This window comes from Somniosus microcephalus, chromosome 5, assembly GCF_052327205.1.
Source record: "Somniosus microcephalus isolate GS21.2 chromosome 5, FLI_Smic_1.0, whole genome shotgun sequence".
In the NCBI taxonomy this organism is placed as follows: domain Eukaryota; kingdom Metazoa; phylum Chordata; class Chondrichthyes; order Squaliformes; family Somniosidae; genus Somniosus; species Somniosus microcephalus.
In genome coordinates this window covers 145594541-145606748 of record NC_140991.1, presented here as the reverse complement: position 1 = coordinate 145606748, position 12208 = coordinate 145594541, and the positions used below count along the sequence as shown (strand labels likewise).

The 12208-nt window shown below is 45.5% G+C and overlaps 1 protein-coding gene across 3 annotated transcripts in view; it reads left to right on the top strand.

Moving 5' to 3' along the window:
- ngly2 (N-glycanase 2) overlaps nt 1–12208 on the top strand; it is a 334241-nt gene that overhangs the window by 259758 nt on the left and 62275 nt on the right. For all 3 annotated transcript variants that reach the window (XM_085988341.1, XM_085988340.1, XM_085988339.1), the window contains exon 9: nt 419–540. In XM_085988341.1, coding sequence (XP_085844467.1) covers nt 419–540 — 122 coding nt within the window. The remainder of the gene's footprint in view (nt 1–418; nt 541–12208) is intronic.

Genomic DNA, 12208 nt, shown 5'->3' with positions numbered 1-12208 from the left:
ATGACCGCTGTCTGATGACCTATATATTACAAAGTGTCCTCTGGATCCCTGCGATGACAGTGATGATGAAATCACGCTGTAAGACCAAAACTGTCTCAAATTTAAGGATCAAAGTGACTCCCGCAAAAGGGATTAATGTTAAGCTGAGTAATTATGATGAAGAAAATGATCACAGATTAGCATTTAGACTATAAGAATACAAAAGTTTGTTGTCAATCACATGACTCCCCTCATATACTGCTCATTAAATCTAGCCAAGTCAGGGAAGACAAATCCTGAACAGAAACACAGTAAATACAATAAATTGTTAGCGAGCCTTTAAGGCAACTTTTGCATTATTTATTCTGGCACTGAAAGACTGCTGTTCAAATTCTACATACTGCACTTTGACACAATATGTATATTTCTTGTTTTCTAGGCTACAGTTCATCACCGTACCCCTTTAAACTACTGCAACTCTTCACTGGTGGCACATTTAACATAAGTTACAACAAGAAGTATCATCCTATTAAATTTGTTGTGCCAACCTCTACCACGAAGGTAAAGAATATTACAGCATTTATATTTAACTGTGGGGATATGTGGCAGACCTAGGTATGGTATTGTCAGACACTATGCTCCAAATGACCTCTTTCTATACTGTAATATTCTATAGTTCTGTGGTGGTTCATTTCAGTTCTCTTACTCTTGTGTGAATCTATGTATCGGAGTTTCCTCCAAAACGCTGTGGGGAATATGAAAAATTAGTCTTTGATCTTTGCTACAACATGTGGGATTGGCAAATAGAAAACAACATGGTAGATGGTAATCCTCTCTCTATTGTAGTATTGAAATAAATTTTACCTGTTGTGATTTACCTCTGCAGCTATGCTTTTTTCTAGGTCTCTCTTTGCTTCTCTGAACCTTCTATTTTTTTCTCCCGCATTTGTTTATCTAGCATACCATTAAATGCATCTCTGCTATTCGCCTGAACTACTCCTTGTGGTAGCGAGTTCCACATTCTAACCACTCTCTGGATAAAGAAGTTTCTCCTGAAATGCCTATTGAATTTATTAGTGACTATCTTATATTTATGGTCCCTAGTTTTGGTCTCTCCCACAAATGGAAACATCTTCTCTACATCTACCCTATCTAACCCTTTCATAATCTTAAAGGCCTCTATCAGGTCACCCTCATCTTTTCTTTTCTAGAGAAAAGACCCCCAGCCTGTTCAATCTTTCCTGATAGGTAAAACTTCTCAGTTCTGGTGTCATCCTTATAAAATATTTTTGCACCCTCTCCAATGCCTCTATATGCTTTTTATAATATGGTGACCAGAACTGCACACAGTACTCCAAGTATGGTCCAACCAAGGTTTGTTAAAGTTTAACAACTTCTCTGCTTTTCAATTCTATCCCGCTAGAAATTAACCCCAATGCTTTGTTTGCATTTGTATGGCCTTATTAACCTGTGTGGCTACTTTTAGTGATTTGTGTAACCTTTTGCTCATCTACCCCATTAGGACTCTTATTTTCCAAGGAGTATGTGGCCTCCTTATTCTTCCTACCAAAATGCACCACCTCACACTTATCTATATTGAATTTGATTTGCAATTACACATTCATTCTGCAAGTTTATTAATGTATTATTTTATTTTGCCGCAGTCTTCCTCAGCTTAACTATACCCCCAAATTTGGTGTTGTCTGCAAATTTTGAAATTGTACTTATGATTCCCGAGTCCAAATCATTTATGTAAATGGTGAACAACAGTGGTCTCAGCACCGATCCTTGTGGAATACCATTTCCCACCTTTTACCCATCTGAGTAACTACCCGTAACCCTTACTCTGTGTTTTCTGTAGCCAGCTTGCTGAAAGAAAGATCTTGCATTTATATAGCACCTTTCACAGCCTCAGGATGTCCTAAAGCACTTTATAGCTTTGTTATAGCCACAAACAGCAATGAGATAATAAACATAGAAACATAGAAGATAGGAGCAGGAGTAGGCCATTCGAGCCTGCTCCGCCATTCAACGAGATCATGGCTGATCATAATGACCAGATAATCTGTTTTTAGTGATGCTGGTTGAGGGATAAATATTGGGCAGGACTACCCTGTTCTTCTTTGAAATAGTGTCATGGGATCTTTTACGTCCACTTGAGAGGGCAGACAGGGCTTCATCCGAAAGACGAAATCTCTGACAGCGTAGCACTCCCTCAGTACTGCAGTAGAGTGCAGTAGCTTTTAACTTGTTATTTAATGATCTTATATTTATCCCCTTCCCCTTTCTCCCTGCAGGATTTTTAGAGGTCTTTTTTTCACTTTATTTTACTTTTAATTTGTTTTGTTAATCTATTTAGGGTCATTTTTGGTGGCTCTGAGCTTGCTGGTCTTAGATACTTGTCTTGCATTTCCAGCATTATTCTGTTAAAGTCAGCAAAGGCACAGCTCCGCACTCGGTCCCTCATAAGGTTTCTGGGGCCTATAAACTCACTGGGGGGGGGTAATAACAGGTGCCCCATCCAATGTTCCCTCTAATTTTTATTTTAGGTGTGCGGTCCCTTTAAATTTGCTGCACTGTATCTTTTCCAGCGTTACAGCTGATGAGCGGCCTGCGCGGGACCTCCCAATCGCTGCACGGCCACGCAGCTTAGGGGGAACATTAGTCCCATCCTCTTTTGATGCTTCCTCAATCTCCATTGCTCTTACTGTTCTTCTTCAGCAAGATTGCAAGCAGGGGAATCCCATGCTGCTCTATGATATCCTTTACAGTGGGTTAGAGTTGGAAATATGCTGGTGATCAGAGTGTCCCTCACTTTCACATTTTGAAGTGCAGCTCAGTAGCTCCTCAAAGCAAAAAAAAATCCTAAAATATGCAGGCAAACCTGAGATACGGGCAAAAGTTGTTGGGCAATAAGCACTTTTAAATGGAGGCAGATCTACTCATGACAACATTTCCCCTCTTTAATCTGGAGTACTGTGTACAGTTCTGGGCAACGCACCTTAGAAAGGATATTTTGGCCTTGGAAGGAGTGCAGCGCAGATTCACCAGAATGTTAGCAGGGCTTCGAGGGTTAGATTATGAAGAGAGATTACATAAACTAGGTTTGTATTCCCTGGAATATAGAAGGTTAAGGGATGATTTGATTGAGTTTTTATAGGATTTTGAAAGGAATTGATAGGGTAGATAGAGAGAATTTGTTTCCGCTGGTGGGGGGAGTCTAGGACAAGGCGACATAATCTTAAAATCAGAGCCAGACCACTCAGGAGGGAATTAGGAAACACTTGTTCACACAAAGTGAGGTAGAAGTGTGGAACTCTCTCCCACAAAAGGCAGTAGATGCTAGCTCAATTAAAAATTTTAAATCTGAGATCAATAGATTTTTGCCAGCCAAGGGTATTAAGGGACATGAAGCCAAGGCGGGTAAATGGAGATAGGATATAGATCAGCCATGATCTCATTGAATGGCAGAACAGGCTCGAGGGGCTGAATGGCCTACTCCTGTTCCTATGTTGCTATGTTCTATGTAAGTTACACTAATGGGAATAGTGTTTAATGGGGCGGAAACAGGGTTGTTCCGACAACTTATGCCATCCATCTCATTTGATTGCTGGTGAAAAGATGGGCAGAGTAAATGGCCCTTCTCACCTGGATTGGAAATTTCAGAAGAATTAAAGCAGACATAAAGCCTTTGGAAACTGGTCCCACCCCAAAATTCAAACCTCAAAATTGAGGTGCACCCGCATTACGGCCCTATTTCGGCAAAAAGAGTGTCAATTTTCAGCACCTGAGACTTTAGCATGATGTAGACAATGACAAATAAACAATTTGGGTTGCCTGTAGTAGAAATGACAAAGAAAGATGGTTTCAAAATTAGGCTAATCTTTTGAGTATTTTAAAAATAAGCATGTCAGTTATGCAATGTTCCCTGTAATTTTTTTTGGCGCCATAAGGGGCTGCATGGCCCACTCAAAATACCGTGCATGCACGGTTTTCGTATTGAAAAGCCGGCTGCACAGGATCCCAGGAGCGCTGCGTGGTTGCATGGCCATGCAGCTTAAAGGGAACATTGCATTTATGATACTGATCTGTTCCCACATAACGTGGGTAATTTTCAACTTCAGTGGGGGCATAAAATTGGCAGTAGCGGATTGGCCGCTCGTTATACACTCCATCCGAGGAAAACTGGGGGAGCCTATAACGATGCTCATCTGCTACCACCAGTTGTATCACCTCCGCTGAAGTTTAAAATTAGCCACAATCTTTCTTGTTAATCTTCAATACTCAGTATAATAAATAATAATAAGATAACCTGGAGCAGCTGGAGAAAATTTATTCAATTGATTAACTAGTTTTTGTTTTATTTTGATACAGCAATGATGTTCCAGTGGTCAAAGGCTGATTGTTAAACTCCCACATGGAACTGTTACTGCCACCAAATCAAAATGAGCAATTAAATATTTCAGCAAAGACGTGAGATGGGCAAAGATCTAATGATTAATGTGTCTTGATAATATAGATTTTAGTTCTACAGTTCACAATAATTACTCAAGATTTAACTTTTGGATCTTCACAGAGCTAACCAATTAAAGAAATGCTTCATAAAAAGTGTCCCAGGTATTCTCTGGGCTAAAGATTGGAGAGTGCTAAAAACCTGGCGATGCCACTGCGGGCTGGAGTTAACGGCTGCCAAAATTAATGGCGCTGGCAGCACCGGGACATTGGTGCTGGTTGCTAATTAACATTAGCCCAGCGCTAAACTTACCGTGCAAAGCCGTTTTCATGGCAGTAGTCCCAGCAGGAGGCCCAATGTAGCGTGGCCGTACCGTCATTGCAGCAAGAACAGCCTTCTCTTAAAGCAAGGCTGTCATTTTGGAAAGCAGAGCGGTCCCTTTAAAGGGAAACTGTTTTGTAAAATGAAAAAAAATCATTTAAAAATAGGCAGTTTTTAGCCCTTACAGCTCAACTGCCTTCTGAGAAAAAATTAACATTAAAAATAATTTCCAAATTGGAGTCTTCAGCTCTTAAAGCTGAATTGCCTTCCGCACCTAAAAAGAAAAAATTGGAAAAGTGCTTCAGCACTAACACAAATGGCTTAGCAAGCCAGGGACGGGGCACCCAGGGTCTCGCATGCAGCACTCCAGCTTTGTGCAGGGGGCAACACTGCAAGAAAGGTCCTCTACCCACAGGGCCCAGGAGGTCCTCCAGAAAGAAGGATGTGGGACCAGATCACCGAAGCCGTCACTGCCAGCACTGTCGCCCCCATCCCCTGGCTCCAGTGTCCAAAGAAACCTCATGACCTCAGACCAGTGGTCAAGGTCAGTGAATGCATCTTCAAAAGCCATCTCCTACCAACTGCACCACTAGCCTCACACATAGGAACAGTAGTAGAACATTTAGCTCCTTGAGCCTGTTCCGCCATTCAATGAGATCATGGCTGATCTGCGACCTAACTCCATATACCTGCCTTTGGGCCATATCCCTGAATACCTTTGGTTAACAAAAATCTATCAATCTCAGATTTACAATTAACAATTGATCGAGCATCAATTACCATTTCTGGAAGAGAGTTCCAAACTTCTACCACCCTTTGTGTGTAGAAGTGTTTCCTAATTTCACTCCTGAATGGTCTGACTCTAATTCTTAGACTATGCCCCCTAGTCCTAGAATCCCCAACCAGTGGAAATAGTTTCTCTCTATCTACCCTATTTGTTCCCCTTAATATCTTGAAAACTTAAATTAAATCACCCCTTAACCTTCTAAATTCCAGGGAATACAACCCTAGTTTGTGTAATCGCTCCTTGTAATTCAATCCCTGGAGTCTGGGTATCATTCTGGTAAACCTACGCTGCACTCCCTCCAAGGCCAATATATCCTTCCTAAGGTGTGGTGCCCAGAACTGCTCACAATACTCCAGGTGTGGTCTAACTAGGTCTTTGTACAGCTGCAGCATAACTTCTACCCCCTTGTATTCTAGTCCTCTAGATATAAAGGCCAGCATTCCGTTAGCCTTTTTGATTATTTTCTGTACCTGTTCATGACATTTTAATGATCTATGTACCTGGACCCCCAAGTCTCTTTAGACCTCAACTGTTTATAGCTTTTCACCATTTAGAAAGTATCTTGTTCTATCTGTTTTAGGTCCAAAGTGGATGACCTCACATTTGCCTACATTGAAATCCATTTGCCCATTCAATTAATCTATCAATCTACACTGCCTACAATGCCACCTATCTTTGTGTCATCAGCACGTTTGAATATGTGGCTTTCTATCCCATCATCTAAGTTGTTCATAAATACAATGAATAGTTGAGGCCCCAACACCGATCTCTGCGGGACACCACAAGTCAAATCCTGCCAATTAGAGTACCTGCCCATTATCCCGACTCTGGCCAGAACTTTTATCTTGGGGGCGGGGCGGGTGCGTGCAGGCCGCATAGCGGGTCGGGAACGTGATGTTCTGAGCAGTGCGTTGCTCAGAGCGACTTTAACTTAACGGCCCCAATTGAAAGACTCATACACGTTTCCCGGCCCTATTAAATGGTGCGGGTCTGATGATGTCATCGATGACTTGTTTCCAGCGCCGATATTTAAAACAGACTTGCACTCAACTTATTTAAAGGTTGCTAGAGGAGGGTGGAACCTAACAAACAAAGGCCTGAGTACTGTTATTAGGTAGCATAGGGCATAAGGGCTGCACCACACTTTTCAGACTCATCCCTGCTTACTCTGGTGGACGCAGTCAGAGCACACAGGGAGGTCCTCTTCCCTGCTGATAGGTGAAGGAGACCCCCACAAGAGACCAAACGAGCCTGGCTGGATATAGCTGAGGAAGTCAGCAGCAAGGATGTGGTCAGGAGGAAATGGATCCAGTGCAGGAAACGATTCAATGATCTCATGAGGTCAGGAAAGGTGAGGGCAATGCCACACTCGCCCTCATCCTGATGTGCCTGTCAACACATCTCCATCACTCTGCCTTCCCAAGCCTACTACTGCACATCATTCCTCACACCAAAATACCTTGCACGTCCACCCATCCTTCTCTTTCTACGTACATACTCACATCACCGTCTGACTAACCACACTTCACACTCACCCTCATCCTAATGCAATCACAGCAAGTAACACCACAGAAGGAGGCCATTTGGCATTGGCACCCCACTCCCTCAGTCACCCTCTATAGATGTAACCCACACAATCCTTACACTCATTCCATCACTCTCACTCAAACTTCTCTTCTTTCCCTCCTTGCAGGAGGAAAGAGCCCAGAACAACAGGGAGAGGCAGAGAACCGGAGGTGGCCCTCCAGTCTTTGCAAAACTAGCAGCAGCAGAGGAGGGGACTCTGGAGATCTCAGGAGTTGGAGAGATGCTAGCAGTGGGAGATGGAGAGAGGGGGACATCCCAGCAACCTGGTGACAGAATTGCATCTCATACAGCCACATGGCATACAACAGTCACTCATATGGTGACTGATGTCAGCAGCCAGTGAAATGTCATCATGTGCATAATGGTAACATTACGTATTCTCGATATTACATTCCCAATTTATCTCTTTACTCACCCACAGATCCACCAATTGCCCCCACCCCCGCCCCCACTATCCAGCCGGAGGAGGAAGACGACTCCTCAGAGGAGCCTCCAGCCTCTGAGGGTGCACCCAGCAGACCCAAGTGCACCCAGCACCAGCGCAGATATGCACACCTCGGTGGGTCCTTTGCACCATAGAGTTGTGTTGTCACCTGGTGTCTCACAATTCACAAGTCAGCAAGAGCAGGTGGTGTTGACAGGGTCAGCAGTGGAGAGTCCTCGCCGGAGGGCGCAGGACGCTCCCGGCTCTGCTGAGCTCCATGCAGATGCTGAGCCTCGGGGTCCATCGAGAAAGAGGGTGATCTTGGAGGAACAGCAACAATTGCACAAGGCTCTGGCATCTTTTGCAGCCGCAATGTCTGAAAATGTTCAGAGAATGGAGGAGTTTATCTCCAACATGAGCACTACCATGTCGCAGACGATGGCGACGGTGTGCTGTTCCATGGAATGGATGGCCACCTGCGTGGAGCAGCAAATATGCCAGTCACATGAGCACATGCTAGCTGTGGACAACAGAAGTCAGACGCTCATAGACCTCCTCTTGAGGAGGGATATAAACGTAGACTTGGGCCTTTATCGCCCCACTGCTGTGCCGCAAGGTGCTCTCCAGCTTCTTGCTAGCAGGAAAGTGTGGGTGGCCTATGAGAGGGATGATGGTGAGAGAGGACATGGAAGTGGTGGCTCTTCTCAAAGCGCCCCCTCTTCTCTCCTGTTGCCTCCCCCTCAGTCAGAGCCTCACGTGCTTCCTTGGATCCGAATGGCTGAGTCCGCCCCTGCACAGTTGCAGGAGGAGCAGACTTTGGCGGGACCCTCACAGGCTCCAAAACCCAGAGGACGTCCGCCAAAACTGTCTAATCAGTTGCAGCAGGGAAGTGAGCAGCCTGCAACTAACTCTGCTGAAGCCACAGGGGTTGCACCTCGTAGAAGCACTCGGAAAAGAAAAATGACACAAGTAGATGCACAAGGATATGCGCGTGGGTGTATCAAAAATGTTTGTGGTAAGTTTCAGTTATTTTGATGACACACATACATGTTTTTCTTTGCACCACTTTCCTCAAACCTTGGAAGTGGCTTTGTCACTTGGAGTAAAGGGTGAGACATTACTTAACCTCGAGCATTGGGGGTTTGGGTGAGAGGAATGGATTGGTCATTGTAGGGATGCGTTATGGTGTTGGTGGGGGTGGGGGGGCGGAAATTAGTACAGCATGTGGCAAGCATGTGGCTACATTGGAGCAAGTTAAGTAAATCTGGCCGTGATGAGCGCCGCTGCTGGTGCATCTCCACCTCAGGTTCCTCCTCCTCCTCCTCGTCTTCCACCACCTCCTCCTCCTAAGAGGCTGTGTGCCATGCTTCTCCTGCAGCTCCATTCCTCGCTGCTGCGCTATGTTGTGCAGCACGCAACAGACGACAATGATTATGGAGATTCTGGCTGGTGCGTACTGAAGGGCTCTTCCAGATCTGTCCAGGAATCTGAAGCGCATCTTCAGCATGCCGATTGTTTGCTGTATGACACATCTAGTGGAAATGTGGCTCTCATTATATCTCTCCTCGGCTTCAATACTTGGCATCCTCAAGGGTGTCATGAGCCACATCTTCAGTGGATAGCCCTTGTCTCCAAGCAGCCAGCCGGTAAGACTGTTTGGAGGTGCGAAGAGCTGAGGGAGGGTGGACTTGCGCAGAATGAAAGAGTCATGACAGCTGCCAGGGAATCTGGCGCACACATGCATGATGATCTTTTTATGGTTGCAGACGAGCTGCACATTGAGGGAGTGGAAGAGCCTTTGTGGTTCACAAACACTCCTGGGTGATGATGGGTTGCCTTCATGGCCACATGTGTGCAGTCAATGATGCCCTGCACCTGTGGGAAGTCAGCCAGAGCCGCAAAGCCGAGCACCCGCTCTGACACTAGTCTCATCAGTGGCAAAGTTAATATAATTGGCTGACTTGTGAAACATGGCATTGGTCACCTGTGGGGCGGCCAACTGGGAGAACCCGCAAATGTCTGCTGCAGATTCCTGGAAGGAGCCTGAGGTGAAGAGGTTGAGGGCGGTGGTGACTTTGACGATCACTGGTAAGGCATGTCCACCAGGTCCTCTGGGCAGCCAGTCTTGTTCCAGCAAGCTATCCATGGGTGGAGGATTGGCTCTCTAACAGAAAGCAGAGAGTTGGGATAAATGGTTCGTTCTCAGATTGGCAACCAGTAACTAGTGGTGTTCCGCAGGGGTCAGTGCTGGGTCCCCAACTCTTTACAATCTACATTAACGATTTGGAGGAGGGGACCGAGTGTAACATATCAAAGTTTGCAGATGATACAAAGATGGGACGGAAAGTAGTGAGTGAGGAGGACATAAGAAACCTGCAAAGGGACATAGACAGGCTAAGTAAGTGGGCAGAGATTTGGCAGATGGAATACAATACTGGAAAGTGTGAGGTTATGCACTTTGGCAGGAAAAATCATAGAGCAAGTTATTATCTTAATGGCAAGAAACTGGAAAGTACTGTAGTACAAAGGGATCTGGGGGTCCTGGTGCACGAAACTCAAAAAGTTAGTATGCAGGTGCAGCAAGTGATCAAGAAGGCCAATGGAATGTTGGCTTTTATTGCTAGGGGGTTGGAATATAAAAACAGGGAGGTATTGCTGCAGTTGTACAAGGTATTGGTGAGGCCACACCTGGAATACTGCATACAGTTTTGGTGTCCATACTTAAGAAAAGACATACTTGCTCTCGAGTCAGTACAAAGAAGGTTCACTCGGTTAATCCCGGGGATGAGGGGGTGGTCATGAGGAGAGGCTGAGTAGATTGGGACTCTACTCATTGGAGTTCAGAAGAATGAGAGGCGATCTTATTGAAACATATAAGATTGTGAAGGGGCTTGATCGGGTGGATGCGGTGAGGATGTTCCCAATGATGGGTGAAACTAGAACTAGGGGGCATAATCTTAAAATAAGGGGCTGCTCATTCAAAACTGAGATGAGGAGAAACTTCTTCACTCAGAGGGTGGTAGGTTTGTGGAATTTGCTGCCCCAGAAAGCTGTGGAAGCTACATCATTAAATAAATTTAAAACAGAAATAGATAGTTTCCTAGAAGTAAAGGGAATAAAGGGTTACGGGGAGCGGGCAGGAAATTGGACATGAGTCTGGGTTCGGAATGGTCATGGCCCTGTGGGTAGTGGAGCGGGCCCAGGGGCCGTGTAGCCTTGTTCTGCTCCTACTGTGTTCTAATTCTGTTAGATTTCAGGAGATGGTTTTATTCCTGTTCCTGGCTGGGGTGGAGATCGCCTTTACAGAAGGTAAGTACTGTAGAAAATATAGGGACAGAGTGATCTCCTGGAAGAATTTCGATCGCCTAGATGGGTCGGAGAGGAATTTCCCAGATTTTTTTCTCCCAAATTGGCCATTGGGTCTTTATCTGGTTTTTCGCCTCTCCCGGGAGATCACATGGGTTCGGGTGGATGCAGAGTGATAGAAGATTTGAGGTTAGGATCAGATCAGCCATGATCTTATTGAATGGTGGAGCAGGCTCGAGGGGCCGATTGGCCTACTCCTGCTCCTATTTCTTATGTTCTTATGTTCTAAATGTCTGCAACGACCTGGCACGATAGCCTGAACCTCCTGAAGCACTGCTGCTCAGTCATGTTGAGGAAGCTCATCCTCTGCCTGTATACCCTGTGTTAGGGGTATTGCCTCCGGTGCGGTGCAGCCCTGTGGTGCCCCCCCCCCCCCTCTCCTGTGGAGCATCAGGTCGTTGAGGAGAAGGCTGCTGTTGTGGTTGCTGGTGTTGGTGGTGGGGCTCATCTTGGTCCATTTCTGAGGACCAAGGTGAGACAGTATAAGCGGCACCCATGCTGATGTAGTAGATGGCAGCTAAAGTGGAGATGAGAGGGCCAATCCCTCAATGTTGTGATAGTGAGTAGCAATGTGGTGAGAGTGGCTTCTGAGGTTTCAAAAATAACCTGCAAACTGCAGACACCCAAATCTATGAACAAAATGGAATCAGCAAGAGCCTTCCATGAGGCAAGTACTGAGGTGTAATGTTATAGTATTTATGTGCTTTTCCCAGCTGTCAATGAATGAACTCGGCAGTGGCCACTGAGCTCCTGCCTTCCCTTCACAGGCGAGGTACCCGAGCTCCGTGAACCCCGTGCTCCTGCAGTTAAAGTCAAAAGCTGGCGTTAAAATCACTCTTACGGGTCTCTCAACAAGCACATTATGATTTCAATGAGGTCGCCTGCCTCTGCCGATCGGGTCCGTGTCGCGTCTTCAAAGCCACCCAAGTTAAATGCCCCAAGCGGGATGACGGCGGGTTCCCGATGCGCTTGCTATTTCCGGAATATTTACTGCCAACCCGCCCCCAAACCCACACATTCGGCAACGGGAAAATTCCGGCCTCTGCCTCCTGCCGCTCAGCCAATTTCCTAACCAAGTCAATAATTTGTCATCAATTCAATGGGCTTCAACCTTAGTTAACAGTCTCTTAATAGGGGCTTTATCAAATGCCTTCTGGAAGTCCATATAAATAACATCTTTAGACATTCCCCTGCCCACTACTTCAGTCACCTCTTCAAAAAATTAAATCAGATTCGTAAGACATGACCTACCTTTTACAAATCCACTGGCTCTCTATGATCAACTGAAAAT